The sequence below is a fragment of the Oxyura jamaicensis genome, chromosome 15 (genome assembly GCF_011077185.1).
Source record: "Oxyura jamaicensis isolate SHBP4307 breed ruddy duck chromosome 15, BPBGC_Ojam_1.0, whole genome shotgun sequence".
Classification (NCBI taxonomy): domain Eukaryota; kingdom Metazoa; phylum Chordata; class Aves; order Anseriformes; family Anatidae; genus Oxyura; species Oxyura jamaicensis.
In genome coordinates this window covers 15,050,867-15,067,992 of record NC_048907.1, presented here as the reverse complement: position 1 = coordinate 15,067,992, position 17,126 = coordinate 15,050,867, and the positions used below count along the sequence as shown (strand labels likewise).

Here is a 17,126-nt window from a genome sequence, read left to right as displayed (position 1 = left end):
AGTCAGTACTGAGTCAGTTGTGAAAGAGCCTTGCAACTGTTACAGGAATACATGTTGGCATGTAAAAATATTTCTGTAGTGTGAGTTGATAAATTTTAGCTATCAGAACTCAGCTCTAGCTAATTGCTACAAGCAAAGAAATCCCCTTAGGCTTACCTTCTTAGAAAATTGGATTGAAATGATGTAGTAGTGTATTTCCATGTGAGCTTTAACTTTGAAAGACTGACTTTAGGATAGCCTTCAATAATACATATACTGCACACTTCAATGCACAAAATTTTTTTTGGGGGGGTGAGTTTTGATGGTGGAACGGGAAGTACTGAGTTTTATCAGACTTTCAGAATAACCTTGTACTTGACCTGGAAGAATGCTGTTTCTGTAATGCCTATGCAGTTTGTGTGATAGAACCTGAGGGAATGAATAGAAGCTTTCAAACATACAATTTATAAAATAATTTTGCAGTGTAAAGGTCATAAAATGCATACATGCATTGCTGGGCAGTATAATTTCTAAATAGTGGGACACTTAGGGAGGTTTTTAAAGACTTTTGTAGATAATGCTTAATCTATCATTGTTACTACAGGTATATTCTTAACTGTGACTTAACAGCTAATTTAGTATTTGAGACTTAATGATTTCAAGATGTGGGAGTTGTTTCAGCTGAATATATTTTGGGGCCTTCTGTTTATCACATTTTTCATGTGCCTTTTTCCTAAATGGGGAATTACTTAACATGGGGTTACTGGGTTGTGGGACTATCTTATTAGAAAATGGCAAATGAAGGATGGTAGAAATGTGTACTCTATTTGTAATACAGCTCTTGTTAGTTGTAGAGGCTAGTAGAGCTTCTGTGCTCTGAATGAAACTGTGTGGTACTGAAATGCTTATTGCAATTTCATCTTAAAAATATATATATGGAGAATGAGAATAAAAAGCTTGAACTTCTTCAGCTATATTTGACTATGTCCATGTATCCAGACTTGCATCAGTTACCACTGCCCATGTTCCTAATGTTGGGCTCTGTAACAAGTAACTTGCTCTGGATGATCCCCCGCAAGACCCCAGTGTGTCCTGTGGTGTGCACATCTTGCTATACATGTGGTATTTTGCTTGCTTGTATATTTAAGGCAGGTCTGAAGGCAGAGCTGTCGGTGAGGAACTCTTTCCAGCTTTGTTCTAATGTCTTCACTTGACAAATCAGTCATATTTCTAGGGTTTTATTAGCAGATATGGTGTCTATTTGCCATCTGTGAACTGGGAGGAATCGTTCTTGCTTGGAATTAATTAGCTGATGTCTGTAGAATTATCTGAACAAAAAATGATACTAGTTTTTTTTCCATCAATGTATTACATTTTTTCTTCAGGTGGTTGATACGTCCAAAAGCATTGCAGATGTCCCAGAATGGTTTAAAGGTAGCCGTCTGAACTATGCAGAAAATCTTCTGAAGCACAGAGACAATGATAAGATTGCACTGTATGCAGCAAGTGAGTAAAAATTAATGGCTTTCTTGTATTTTTTTTTTTTTTATAGTTCATAGGTGTTGGTCTTATAAAACAGCCTGTGTTTTTGTGAAAGCTTGAACTAAACTGGCCTAGGTGAGGAGAAAAGAAGAAAATTAAGCTGACATCTCTGCAGAATGAGTGATACAGCTCCTCAAAACAAACAAACAAAAAGCAAACAGGAAAATACACTCTGGGAATGTAGATAGTTCTGAAAAGTCCTTGGCAAAGTAAATGAAGTTTTCTTCTGATAATGTGTCTAACTCTCTTAAGGTAGTGAAGATGATGCTGCAGTTAACATCCTTCAGTACTTGAGCTATTATTTCATGTTTGTCATAAACACTTGCCTAATGTGCCTTTGGGAGGATTTTGGCACTTCTTGATATTGTCCTTCCTACCCTCTTCCTATACCTTTTACCTTAGAAATACTAAGTGTATTAGTACATGTGACATAGGTAGGAATTACCTGTAGCTGTGACAGTACAGGAAGGAAGGAAAGGACAGTTACACGTATCGAAGAGCTGGAATTTCACTTTTCTGAAACAATGAAGTTCAGTCTTATTTATTTTCTTATTCTGAAGAAGGTGTAAGTCACTAAAATCCAGGTGTCCTCATAATCAAGATTGTAATTCTTAAGAGCCTTCCATAAATTTTCTAACTTTGATAACTTAAAATGTGTATTCTAATCCATTAGATGGGATTAGCCTCTGTGCAGGTTTGTCAGAGTGTTGCCCTGCAGACTTGTATTTTGAGCTTCCCTTTTGCCTGGCCTAATCCTTGTAAGAGTGACCAAGAGGTGATTCTTTGTAATAGCTTAACAATAAACAAAACAGCCTTGTAGCTTATTAGCAGAGCAAGTTATACCGAAACATGGATGGATTGAGCAGGTATTAAGTCTTAGTTTCTGACTTCTGAGAACTGAGATCAGTTCTTGAATTACATGTGTATTCCCATTGTTCTGAGAGTAAAAACTCTCTAACAGCTACATAAAAAAACAGCTACATAAGACAGCAAAGCTGTCTTCTGTATTTTAGCACTGAAAGAAAATCTTTATCAGTTGTTTTGCTATTTAAAGATATTGAAAGAAACCTCTCTGATCATACATATATATAAATATATATATAACAACTCGAAATCAGAGAGAATAGGAAAATCTATGACCTTGTTTTGATGTAATAAGAATTTTCTGCTGAAGTCGGATAGAAATGAGGCTTCTAACAGAAAGCTAGCTTTGAAGTGATGAGCTTTTAAATTCTGAGGTCATTAGAAAAGCTTCTTAAGTATTACTTAATTAGAAAAACCTCAGCATAGTTGCTTAAATCTTGTGCAATAGCTGAAAGCCAAACACCGATCAGTAAGTCAGCTCTAAGGGTAAGCAATGACGGGATTGACTTCTGTTGATGTTAAGTGTGTAATTAGAGGAAAAGTGGAGTTAAGTACTTGCAGTTCAAATTATTTAAGGTATTATTAGCAAATTAGTTAACTTTTTGGTTTGATAAGTGATCACATTGTCTCTTGGAGATCATTTGATGTTAGGAAGTCATGGGTTGTACTGGAGACTCAGTGCTTAGGTGATACCAAACAGAGAAATTCCCTGATACAGGTGTATACTGTGTCAGTGTCTGACTAGTGAACACACTTCTTTTTCTGCAGGGAACAGGCCTATACCTGCATCTCTTTTCATGACCTTCTGCTGTATTTAATCTTCTTAAGATTTCTTAAGTCAGAGTATTTTTCATTAACCAATCACTGCTAGGTCAGAGTGGTGTTTAGAAAACCTGTGGCAGGTTCCTGAAATTACTAGGGATGATTCTGTGGGAGTTCTGTGAGTGTAATAGGGCATGGGAATGGAAGTGTAACTTTCCTAAACAATTTCAATTACTGTCTCCTACTGTCAGTCTCTTATTTGTGACTGCTTTCTCCTGGGGTCTTTAATCACAAAGCAAGATCAGAGTCATCTTGCCTGTTGTTCTAGGGGAACACAGAACTTATAGACATACCCTGCTCAGCTTATGAACTGCATGTTTTATTGACTTCTGTACTGCTTCCCATCAACACCTGCTGTCTTGCTTCATGTAGGTCTAAATGTACATGGGAGGAAGTCTAAGAAGGCAAGAGTAAAAATACCTTTCCCTGCTTAAAGAAAATAATGACTGGAGCTGTTCTGCAAAAACCTGATGTACCACCTGATGCAGCGCATTTTTGTGGCTATGTTCTTGATATGTGTTTTCATGAGAAATGCTGGATACTAGAAATAGGATGGGCTCAGTGGCTTGCATGGTTTCACAGTCAAGTTGAAGTAGTACAGGGCCTTTAAGATGACTAACGTTGTCTTTCATAACATTTGATTTGCTCATTTTGTTTCATGAATGATTTATTAACAGCTATGTAACATCTGACATTCACTACAAAAATGAAAATACCCTGCAGTTCTCTGAGAGGTGCATAGAGTCCAGTTTAGTTTATTTGGTTTGTGGTATGTAGGCAAACACAGATGTTTAAAAGAATACACTGCAAGTCATGTTTTCCTTCCAGAATTAGTTACTTGTACTGACTCTAGGTTACAGTGTAGAATTTCTGATCGGATGCTTTAATAAATCTTGTTTCCGCAGAGGAAGGCAAAGAAGAAATCTTGAAAGTTACTTTTGAAGAACTGAGACAATCTGTAGCTTTGTATGCTGCAGCCATGAGGAAGATGGGAGTAAAAGTAGGAGACAGAGTTGTGGGTAAGTATTTTTTTTTTTTTTTAAAGGAGAGGAGGTAAAATTTTTTCTTGAAATGTGCAAATGAGTAGAGTTATAAAAATGAGTATGGAATACTGCTTCATAGAAACATTCTAAAGAAAAGGCTCTTACACCTTTTAGTTTTGTATGAAATACGCTTCTAGAGGGAAGGAACCTGTATTAGCCTGTGTGTTCTCAAGCACTGCAGAAGGATGGGAAAAAAACTCGTTTATGTAGCAGACTCTAGTAAAGCTCTAAGTGCTCTATGGAAGCAGAAGTGATGGAGACTTTGCATCTAGCTGAGCTTTGACTCACAAGGTTGGGTAGGTTCACACTGTGGCAATCTTGGAAATTATGGTCCCAGGCTGTTTGTCCTGGTGCCAGCTGGCAATTACTGTCCATACAGCCCCAGGTAATGTGATGCACTGTGAGCTGCACTTCTTGAGGACTAGACAGTGGCTTCTGCCACCAGTGCTTTTGGGAGTAGTGACTTTCAGCAGAACAGTGGCAGTGAACAGCTGAAGAGTGAGAACTTTTTAAGTCATTCCAGTGCTAGGCATAGCAGTTAGAGCCGTATTATCCTTTCAGTAGTAACTCAGTATTTTTGGAGTAATTGAAGGGTCTTAGTCCTGTCATAAGACTGTTGTGCAGACTTTTCCAAATAAACATTTTTTTGTCTTATGAACAGTTTGTACAATATGCAGTCCGGGCACAGACAGGAGTTACTCAAGTTGGCTTCAGTCCATTTGTTCTGAATTGCTGCTTGTGATCTTGCAGTTGATCTGTTCTGTATCTGTGCTTCCCATGCTGTGTAATATACTCTCTGTGATTTTGTCAGTTTGGTGCAAGTCCAGACTGCAGTATCCTTGAAGTTCCCTGACGCCTACCTGGTATTTGTGCTAATGTGCTTATCCATCTTACTCCTGGAATCACGTGTTTTTTGAGCAATACTTGGCAGTAATCCTAAGTCTATGTAAATTCTTAAATGGTGCAAACACAAAGTGATGAAACTGCTTGGTTTCTTTTTCTACAAGTTACAAACCAGAACTTGAGCCAACGCCTTCAAAATCAGAAGGGTATGCGTTATTATTTTTTACTTCACACATAAATATGACCCACAAATGGGGATGTAAAATATACTCAAGAGATCTCATACTTCATGTATGCGGTATGAGTATTGTTCTGAACTGGTAACTGCAGAATTTAGTTATCACAACTAGGGGCTTGCCCTTTTTATACAGAATTAGAACAAATCACTAATGTAGTATGAACCATCCAGCCAAGTCAGGAAGGTTTGCCTGAATGAAGAGTAAGTTGATGCTTTAATTTTGTTTCCATTTTCAATCTTAACACTATCACATTCATTCTGATAACTTCTTGAGGAGCGACAGCCTCTGTCTGAAACCAAAGCAATGAACAGGATGACTTACGCTCCACAAAGTTTGGGTATTTAGAACTTAAATGTATGATGTTGCTTACTATGTCCTCTGCTGTGTACATCAAATAAGTGGGTTGTATTTTTAAAATCTGCCCCACCAATGTTGGCAAAACAGTATCTAATCATTCATAGAACTAGAAACCTGGATATCATGAAACCAGTCAAAGTCATAGTCAGGTTTCTGTTGACCACTTCTAATGTTTTCCATAAACTTAGTCTGTCTGCGTGGAGCACTGAATGTGTTCGTTTTTTTTGGTGACTTTTGCAAAGAAATTACTCAAGATGTGTAATAACTACTTTATGTTGCAGACTGGTTATGGAGATTTAATACACTACTCTGTATTGTTTTGTAAATAAGTTTTTTTTTTTTAAATTGAGTTGTCAAAATAGTTGTTCCATGCATATTGGTGGTTATGCTAATGCAATGGATTAAGTCTCATGCGTAAGTGACAAGAAGGAGGCTATGTACCAGTTTCAATTACTATAACACGATGATATACTCAGAAAGTGGTGGAGCAGCACAGACGAGTAACTACTGGTTTTGTGTAGGAGATTTTCTTCTCTGGGAAGAAAATACTGCTCCCTAGGTTAGCGGGACTGATAATAATGTTTAAGTATGATCGGGTACAGGCCCATTAAATGGGAACATTCATTTTGGATTAAGGTTAAAGAGTTTTACCTACATCAGACTGTGTTTGCAAATTAAGTTCTGTTTACAACCTGATTAACTGCTAGAACTCTTCTTATCAAAACCAGTTAGAAATGCAACATTTGGGAAAAGAAGACAAAAATAATGGTGGTGTTATTTTGTGCTCATTTTGTGAGTAGCTCTTAGAGTATAATGTGTAGGAGAAATGTGCTCTGTAGCTGGAGAAGAGAACATGCTATTGAAATGTAGTCAGTGGTGATAACCATACTAATAATGTCATCATAACTTTAACTCCTTTTAGTTAATGAGCATTTTTGCTTAGCACAACTGGAGGCTGGCTAATCATTGAATATTGTTTGTTTTGGCAGCTGGCTCACCTCTTATTTTAATTAAATTAAAACTAAATTAACAGACTACCTGCAGGAGGTAGCTATCCAAATTTCTGTTGACAATTCATCATTAATGTCGGTGCTTCCTTACACATAAAGGGCAGGACTTAACTGTACACTTCAACATCCTGTTCTCACGGAAGAAAATGTGTGTGTGACTTCAATGGGAAGCTTGATGTTCAGTGATTTTATGAGGAGGCACAGAATGCAGTCTCTGGTTATCCAGTGGCTTTGCTGTTCTTTAAACAAACAAGCAGCAAACAAATTGAAAAAAAATACAAAACAAGAAAAAAGTTAAGTTTTGTGACATAGCCCAACTGCTTCATTTTTTAAGCTTTGTGATCTATTAACACGTTTGAATTACTACAGAAAGCTCATCTTTCACAAGTGCTATACTGTCATAAAATTTATTTTAAATTATTCTTCCTGACAACTTAAAATGAATAGAAAGGGGAGGATTCATTCACTTGTAAAGGGTGTGCTGCTTCTGTCTAGCTCTTGGGGTCAAAGTGATTGTAACTTCAAGATTTTGATATAAACTACTACTGTCAGACTTCTTCCTAAATAATGGGTATTAGGAAGACTTTCAAAGATGTTACAGTATCTAAGGAAAGATGTTCTTATCAAAATACCTTAATTTTATATGAACCATAGGCAATTTCTTGCATTTTTTTTTTTTTTTTTCCTCTACCTTGCTCTGCCCTCTTACTCTGGCTGGTGAGAGACTCACCTTGTAATTCCTGGTCAGATGAACCTGTACCAGCTCCCAACAGTTGAGCTGTTGCACAGTTCCCCTTCCCCTCCCCTGGTGCCCAAGAGTCCTGACCCTGACAGATTGCATTGCCTTGGACAGCAGCCCATATCTAGGGAGAGCTTCCATCTGAAAGAAATCAGGAGATTTTGTATTTTGTATAGCAGTCCAACTATGTACACACATAAATTTAAATTGGGTCTCAACATCTTTCATAGATCTCTCTCCTATGCCAGAGGATATTGGCAGTCCTTGGAAGATCTGAAATGTGACATCACAGTGGGAGGTTGAAGCTGCTGGCTTTTCTCCAAATCCCGAATTGACATGGGGTAGAGATGTTAAGTGTTGGGTGGGAAAGCTTGAGTCACACACCTGCTTGTGGTACCAAAGATGAGGCTCTCCAAAACTTGCCAAAATCTGCTGGGACCTAATTTGTTCCAAAGCTCTTAGCAGATGGCAGAAGGAAGGGTGATTCTTCACATAGCTTATAGCAGTGTAATTGAGAGCGTGCTTTTACTTCTGAAAAGTTGTCTTTTAAATAGAAGGGAGATATTTTTACTGTTTTTGTTTTAGTTGTGTAATACCTAGTCAGCCTGCCAGGTTCTGATGCCCTTTGTCGACACTTTCTCTTAAAATCACTTAAAATCTGGAGTTGTTAGAGTTATAAACAAGACCATTAGCACTGTGTTTTCTTGTGAATTTAATTTCTGTTCTTTAATGCCTCTAAGTTTAACTGTACTTAACATATCCCCTAGTTTGTTCAGTACGGTTTATGGTTGCATCATACCAGTAATAGTGTGTTAAAGTTGGAGGTGGGTGAATGTGGGTGGACAAGCAGCGCTTTTTCAGCTTGATTTCCTAATTTTCCATTTCCATCACTAAGGAGATGGCACTTAATAGTAAACATAACTGAAGCTGATGTGTAGTGAAACATCTCTTCTAAAGATATCTTGCAATGTTTGAACAGTTGATGCTTGAACAGTTGAAGAGACAAATACAATACCTAATCCAAGCTACAGAAATTCAAATGTGAAGGACTTGCAGTCTCCCCCTGGTCATCTGTTTGGCAAATAACAATGACTACAGCAAGAATAAAGTAAAGCTGGGAGTACCTGTGGTTTTAGTCTCCAGGTATGTTGCTTCTGTTATCCTGTAGCCAGCTTTTACAGCTATTCAATTACAAGTCACCTGTGAAACAAACTAATCTTCCCCATATGTTCACACACAAAATCCCCAACAAAATGTCAATGAATTACATTGTCTAAAGCTGGTATTTTATATATAGTAACTGTATTAGCCCTGCTTGCTTATGTGGGTTTTAAAGCTAGTTTTGTAAGAAGATTAGCATGTTACTAATAGTGTCAGGCCACAGCAATGCTGGGTAGGATGGCCACTTTAAAATCCTCCCAGAGTATGAAATCTTGCATTAACATCAGAAAGGGAAGCTGGAAGTCTGGTCTTCAAATTGTCTCTTCTGTTTGAGAGCTAGATGAATAGTATGGACCATGGAGAAGGTATTTCAGTTATAGGTCCCTACTTCCCTTCGTCCGGATGCATTCTGTCAAGGCTTGAGCTAAATCTTTGATACAGGGTCAAAGTTTTCTTCATTCAGATAACTAGAAATGGTTGGATGCCTCTGCCTTTGAGTGCATGTTGTGCTTTGAGGCATTAGGTGCTTTCAGGGAGTGTGTTCTCAGCACTTTGAGAAAATTGAGGTTCTTGCCAACATAACTACACCAGGAATTTTTAGACTACAGTTTTCACCTATGTTGAGTAGTGTAAATGAGCATGTAGATTTAATTTCAGCATATTCTAGATCAAATAAGTTGCAACTGACAGCAGATGCTGTCCAGAACAGATCAGGCTCTAAGTGCTTCTTAAAAAAATAAATATATACAGTGTTGGTAAGATAGCACTTCTCCTGCTTGGAGATTTTTGTCACAGGTTTTCTCATGAAAGTTTCTTCATTTGTTTTTATGGATCTCATTCCAGAACAACCACATTTTTATTTGTGCTACTTGGTGTTGGCCATTATGACAAGTAGATGAAAATCCTGACAAGCAGGTTGTCCGCCTGCAGTGATCAGATAAGGTGTAGAAATGCAGAGTAAGTTGCTTTACGTGTTTCGTATCTTTTGGTAGTTTTGGCTGATATGCTCAAACACCACTTCAAAGCCAACTGACAAGTGAAAGTAATGATTTAATTGTCTGGTTTGCAATAATAAGCAGACTTCTGTACTTGCCCTGAGGGCTTTTGTAGGAAGAGTGAAGAGAACTTGCATGTAAGAGATGTTGTAAACTCTAGCAAGGTAATCAACCAGCTCTGAAGGTTAGAGAGACATCTTTTAGTTTTCATTGTCTGACCTGATTATAACCTTCTCCAAGAAATACTCATTCAAATTAATTGGCATAAATTAAAAAAGAACAGTTGCCATCACACAAACCATGGTTTAGGCTGCTTCATACACTTCAAATTATTGTTCTGGGAAGAAGGCTTTTTTTTTTTTTTAATCAAATCTTGCAGTACTGTATTTTATGTTACAAACCTTGGTGCTATGCAAGAAATAGCAAAATAAATACGCCATTATGGGCTAGAGCTTTTTCTGCACTTTATGTACTTAAGAACTTTACTGAACAAAACACCGCAAACTATGCAGCTCAGGAGTAATTTACATCTTAACATGGTATGGGCTTTTTATTCAGTTGTGATTTTTAAAGAAACTGTTGCACATGCATTTTAACACTATTTTCAAAGTTGCTACTCCCAAAAGCACAGCTGAAATTGTCAAGTTGGTTTGAAAAACTTTTACTGATTTTGAATCATGATAAAGAACAAATTTATACTTTTATAATCTACTTTTTTCAAAGTTGAAAAAGGATAGATGTTCAAGCTGCGTAGACAAACTGGCAAAAATATAGCTCAGTACCTTCTTGACAAAGTTAAAACATAACAAACTTCTATTAAGATCTATGATCTTAGTTCCTGTCCTGAAAAGTACTTCTGTAAATATCTTTCATTGAAAAGGACTTAGTCCCATTGAGTTTTTGCTGCCTGGTAGGTACTTCTGCAGCACCTGCAACTTGCACTGAAGTCCAAGGTCTGCTAGTTTTTTGGCTTAAGAAGCATTTTAAGGCTATTTAAACTTGCTTTCAAACACTGAATTCTAATTAGTTGTCTAAATAATTAGGCCTGTTCAAAGTACTCTGACATCTTTCAGTTGCTTAAAAAGAATTATCTGAAATTCCAGATCTTTGATCTCTTTTATGGTAGTTTAAGTGTGAATTTCAGTTGCAAATAATTAATTTGTGGGTTGGATTCTGCTAAATTGAGAGTCAATCTCAGTCCTATAGCAGGCTTTCTGGAGAGTTGCTCAAATTGAGCCCGCTGAAAATCTAGCTAACTTGACTTCCATTTTGTCTGTGTGCCTTGGTATAGTGAATTTCAATGTTGAAAACTTGCTGCAAGCTGATGATAAATCTGAAGAGCTATATGTCTGTATAGGAATGTTCAAGGGCTTGTCCTACCGTGTTCCCTCCTTATCAGCTGAGACACTGGTTTTGCTTGTTTGTGTTTAAGATTCTGGCAGTGTATACCAGACAAAGTTTAGCCATGGAAAGCTGAATCTCTGCTTTTGAACATAGATAGACTTCAAATGTAAAGCAAAAACTTGAACTCTGCCCACCCTCCTGCTTCATACATCTGTTCATGCAAAGACTATTTTTTCTGATGCACTAATGCATTGTGTGTATTGAGTCATGTTGATTAAAATTAGAATTAAGCCAGGTGTAAAAGTCACCTGATCTTTTTAGGGTGTTCTTTGTCATTTCTGCCCAGGAAGCAAGGAAATGTTTATCTTTCTACAAGTGACATAAATAGCTGAGTACAGAAAGCATTGAAGGAATGCGAGAGACATCTCTGATGTGACCTGGTTGCATAAGAGAACCTTACAAGATCAACAATTAGCTAAATTTGGTTTATTTTGAGATCCCTGCCTTTCTAAGCGCTGCTGAGTATTTGTACTCTTTTCTTCCAGATGTTTGTTTTTCCTAATGTCTACATTTCAATGCACTGCCCTGCATGTGCTGTTAGTCTCCATGTAACCTGCCAGTACCTGCCATGTAATTCAGCCTGCCAGTTCCACTCTTCAGTGTGCCACCCACTTATCCTTAAAGTCTCATTAATTAAGCAGAAACCTTTGTAAATTGGGAGTAAGTCTGTAGGTATAAAATCTGATTTAACTTTTTATAAATTAAATTCTGTATAATTCATTGTTGTCACTGATTAGACTTTGAAGGAAGGCAGTATGACTGACAAACTTGTGGAGTTAAAAGATGCTTCAGCATGCAATTCTCATTTTTTAAATCTGTATAAACTGGCTATTGTATAGATTATATTTTCTATAAACTCTGATAGGTTCTAGTTTTCTTCCATCTTTAACCATTCAAATTCTGCCACAGGTTACTTACCAAACAGTGTTCATGCAGTAGAAGCAATGCTGGCTGCTGCAAGTATTGGTGCTATCTGGAGTTCAACATCCCCAGACTTTGGCATTAATGTGAGTAGCTTTGTTGTAAATTCCAAAAAAGCTGTCATTGTTATTTTGACAAATGTGATGGTGACAAGTTAGAGGCAGGTGGATTCTGTTCACTTTAGTCTTACTGCCACCTGGTGGCACATTCAAGTACATCATATTTTTTTTTGTAGCTACCACAAACTGAATGAAAACCTGAACTTTCAATGATGATTTTTCAGCACAGTAGTTTCAGTATCTTTAGTTAACTCCGTTGGGAAATTTATAGGCACACCATAGTCCTGGTGATCTTTGGGATATGTTCTTTGTTCACATAGTTCTCAGCACATCATGAGCAGTAACATCCAAATTACTTTTAAAATGGAGTGTTGAATCTTTTTTTTTATCTAAAAGTTAGCATGAAAGCATTGAAGAGTGTATTGTTTGTGTATTGCAGAACACAGAAAATACCCAAATTTTTAGGTGGTACATACCCTTAATTTTGTGCTTTAATCCCAGTAGCTCGTTAAAGGTATGGAACTGTCTCAGGATTAGCGCTAGATGGCAGCAGCATTCCTGTTGGTTTACAACTGAAGTTGTAACACTGGGAAAGAAAAATTATTTTTAAAAAATCATTGCAGCATGTAATGATCAGTCTGTTCTACAGATATTTTCTGCTTGCTCAGAAAACGACAGTAGGGAGTATTTTCTTTGCAATGTCACTTGATCTCTCATCTGGGGGAAGATTGTTCATTTTGCTTACCTTACAGAGCACTGGTATGTTGTGTTCATGTTGATACATTATTTTCAGTGCCCAGCTTTATTATTTTTTTGTGATAGTTTTCTTAATGAAACTTGGCTTTAGAGCAGAGGTGTCATCAATATAATTTATTCTCCTTTGGTTTGGCAGCATGTGTTGACATGAATTCAAACCCTAAAATCTTGCAGGGGTCCTCAGGGATATTGGCTCCCACCCGAAGGAATAGGTTTTCCTCCTATGCACTTACATTTGTCCTGTTAGTGTAAATGAAGATTTTGTTTGTGTTTTGGGAAACAGTGGAGCATTTTCAACATTTCAAATGTAATTGTGTATATATATTTTATGAATTCTAGAAATGTCACTTTTCAGAGCTGCCTACACACTGCAGGCTCTGAATGCCATACGTCCAAAGGCTCCACATGCATTCAGGATGTCTGCTATCAGGGAACCAGTGAGTTTCCTCCCACATAGCAAAAGCTGCCAAGGGTGGTATTCTTTGTTTCTCCAGTCCCTGTTATCCATTTAGGTGCACTAACAAGAAACTGGTTCTTTTTGGCCTGTGAACAAGAGGTTTCTGGATATGCAAGTTTAAAAGGAGGATCTGCTCTTAGAACTGTGTGAGAAGCCTTTGGTAAGCCCTAGCAAAGTCAGTGCAGCTTCATTCATGGGGTCCTGCACAACTTTTTTTGTACAGGATTTGAGGCTCATCAAATAGTATGAGTCATATCTGATATACCTGCGCTTTTCATGAAAGCAATTCCTTGCTGAACCATCTGGTGGGATTAAAGTTCAGTGTAGCAATTACATGTTCCATCTGTTTGTATTCCCTCTGTATCACATCAAGCTGCCTTGTGGGATTTGATCCTGCCAGTGCTAATGAATCCAACAGGGTATGTTAGCAAGATTAGTAAAACCCTGAGAATTGTAGTCATCTCTGCCTGACTCACACTTCTCTTCAGATTTCATTCTTCTGTTAGAGTACCCTTAATCCTCTCATTGGTCTTCATTTTTAAACAGGCAGCATGGATCTGGGGTATGTATGCTCTGTGTTCAGCATGAGCATGTACACACAGGGACTTGGTGTGAACTTGCTGATTGGTCAGTTCTTTGAAATACTGCAAAGAAGTGAGATGATGACATACCCGAGACAGACGGAGATTTGCTTTTGTATTTCCTTAGAGACTGTTTCAGTTAATACACATTTCTGAGTTTGTTAATACACTAGTGGTTTCTTGAAAACCTGTTTTGTTGCTGAAACTGATTCAGGGCATTTTTTTTTAAATGTAATTGATATAGTTAGGTGTCAATGCATTATCATGGTGTTTTTTTTTTAAGGATGTGAACAAGGAAAAGGAAAAGCATCTTCATGCTTTTCTGTATTCCGGAAAACATTTTCCTTCAGGCACTAGGAGAGAAAGTGTGTCCAGGTGACATTCAGCAGAGACAGTTGCTAATTATATTTAGTTGCACCCCTGTACCCCAGTGGTGATCAGCGAGCTTTCTTGGAAAGGCGATATGGAGAAGTAGTTGTAGCAGGACCTCCGTGCTTCTGCAGTAGGCTTTCTTGCAAGCCTGACCAGCCCAGCTTGGAAAGGAGTTGAACAGAGATTTGTTGATTGTGATTTTTTTTTGACTTGATCTTTTTGGTTTGGTAACAATTTGGCTCCATTCTGGTTGCAAAGTAGACCACGATGCATGGGACAGATAATAAAGGCTGATGGGAAGAATAAGCATGTGACTGAAGTCTGTTTTTTGCAGCATAATTTAGGAGATTGTTCCTGAGCAGTTAGCTGACAATTTTATAGTATCGAGTAATCTTGTAGTTCTTAATATTTCAAGTAATGTGTATAGAAAGGAATGAACATTACCTTGTGCTGGGATCTTTTAGTAAAAGGATTTGCTTCTTGCTGTTGAATACAAAAAGATCAATTTCTGGTAAGCTGCTGCATGCAGTGTACCTGGAAAAAAAAAAAAAATGAAAGAAACGCCACAAGGGTTTTCTTCTAATATGATAATAGCTATGGTAAATTCCTGGAAACACTCCAAGCTGGTGAAGACACCTAAAAACGTAGCATGTGAATGTTTCCTGCCCCAGGGGTTCTAGAAGAACTGTTAGTGTTTTGTTGGTGGCATGTGTTTGATATCTCATCATTCTGGTAACAATCAGTGGTATGACTTCCTTTGTTAATGATTGTAGAGCAAAGGTGTGACTTCATGTGAAGTGCCACCTTGCCATATGAGAAATGCATCTTCCAGAAGACTTTTTTTTCCCGTTTTTCCATACATTGTCAAAATAGCACTGAGAACAGTTTACAAGGGCATATAGAGAACACCTGTGGTAAGATGCAAATAAGAGTTTTGGGGGACTTCAAGTAAGCTAAGTCCCTTATTCCTACCAACATCACGTTTAGGAGCTTATCCTATTTAGATAGGTTTATAAATGTAAATCTCAAGATGAATTTTTAGTGGTTAGATATGTGAAATGTGCTTTGTAAACTTGGTCCCTCAGTGAATGTTCTGTGATCTGTGGTGACTTTGTTACTGGTTGATGGATGGTGGGGGTCACAAAATCCGTTGTTAACAATCCTGCTGTACCTTGAAGATCTTGGGTGAGTGAAGGGCACATGCAAGCAGTCTTCTAACAATTATTCTGCCAATTCTTATCCTTATTCCTTTCTTAAAACAAGATTTGTCTTCAGCCTCCAGTGAGTTTTCCTGCTTTAGCAATTCATTTTTAATTTGTTTTTCTCTGTCCTTAGGGTGTGCTGGACAGGTTTTCCCAAATTCAGCCTAAGCTCATATTCTCGGTTGAAGCTGTTGTGTACAATGGCAAAGAACATAACCACTTGGAAAAGCTCCTGAGTGTGGTAAAAGGTATTTCACTGCATGCTGTTAATCTTATGCCGTAATTCTGTGCACACTCAAAGCTTTTACTGTCACTGAAAATGACACCTTTGCTTGTTGCTGTCCCTGTTTGTTTCCAGTATCCCTATGGCCAGTTAAAATTGCAAAATCAATATGAGTAAAAAATGTTTTTTGCATAATTTTAAGTCTTTTGCTTGCTTAGCTTAAATATATTGATACTTCTATCAGTGTAAATTAGCTGGCAGTGAAGTGGGGGAACAGGAGAAATGGTGGTGCTGTCTTTCTCTGCCCATGTGAAGTGCTGCTGAAAACAACTGAAGAGGTATTACAGCACTAAAGTTGATTTATGCTTTTATTTTTAAAAGGCTGACAATAATGAGGAAATCATATCTTAAGTAATGGAACTTCAGGGATTTCTTAAACTCTAAAACTATATCCAGTACTTAATGCATCAGATTTACCTCCATTCCTTGGGGCATTACACTATGAGCCAATTGGACAGAAAAGACTTTTGGCTTGTATAACTGAATGTAGTAATTTTTTTCTTCCTTCCAGGGCTTCCCGATATAAAAAAAGTGGTGGTGATTCCATATGTCTCCTCAAGAGAAACCATAGATATCTCTAAGATTCCAAACAGGTAATGCAAGACTATCTGAACTAGGGATGGATGCTGATATGTCTTGAAAATTTATGACTTCTTGACTTTGTAAAAGCTAGGATTTAGCTAGATTTCTTGAGATGGGTCCATTATGAAAGCACAGGTGGTATTGTGCTGTAGATGAGTTGCTTCCACAAACCCACCTGTTTGTGTAATGGTTTTCAAAAGAAGGCAAAGGTTCCTCAAATGGTCTTTCCCTTCAAAGTCAAGGAGGCACTGAATGTGCCATGGGATGAGGCAGCACAGGAAAAATCAGTTTGGATTTTTTCCATTCTTTCTTTCCTTTAGTTACTGTTTTTTTTTCTCTTTAGGAACCATGGCATTTAATTTAGAACCGCAGTCACTGTACTAAAGGTGACTAAGGCTTGAATTGAAGTGTGCCCTGCATGCAGTGGAGATTGGCTAGGCAGCAGTTTCTGCCTCTTTCTATTCCATCTTGAGCTGCTTTATCACGGGATGCTTTTTACTGGCTTTATCAGGATGGGAGGCAGAGCTGTGTTATCCTTTTTCTAGGAAAGACATTTTTAGCCTTTTTCATTGGCTAGAGTGGTGCAGTTGCTAGTTCAAAGTTGCATAGAAGATCATTCTGTTGCAAGACATAATATCGGGTTTAAAATTAAACTAAAGCTTTAATAAGTACTCATTACAGCAGGGCTGCATTTACAGTGTGAGAAGCACTCTGGAGAATTGTTTTCTTGTCATTGGTTACATGAACTGACTTTTTGTAGCTCCTATCCCAAAGCCAAACCTCCACTGATAAACTGAGAATCTGCTTTCATCTGTTAAGGCTGGCAGCTGATGATAGGTGGAGATTTTTAGGCTTGATTTCTTTGTGTTACATCTCAATATTATACTCATGCTTTATTTTAAAAAGAAAAAAAAA

General features: G+C 37.6%; 1 protein-coding gene across 2 annotated transcripts in view; it reads left to right on the top strand.

The window, feature by feature from the left end:
- AACS (acetoacetyl-CoA synthetase) overlaps positions 1-17,126 on the top strand; it is a 40,899-nt gene that overhangs the window by 6,132 nt on the left and 17,641 nt on the right. For both annotated transcript variants that reach the window (XM_035340996.1, XM_035340995.1), the window contains exons 3-7: positions 1,365-1,485; positions 4,113-4,226; positions 11,908-12,005; positions 15,480-15,594; positions 16,141-16,222. In XM_035340996.1, the coding sequence (XP_035196887.1) occupies positions 1,365-1,485; positions 4,113-4,226; positions 11,908-12,005; positions 15,480-15,594; positions 16,141-16,222 (530 nt within the window). The remainder of the gene's footprint in view (positions 1-1,364; positions 1,486-4,112; positions 4,227-11,907; positions 12,006-15,479; positions 15,595-16,140; positions 16,223-17,126) is intronic.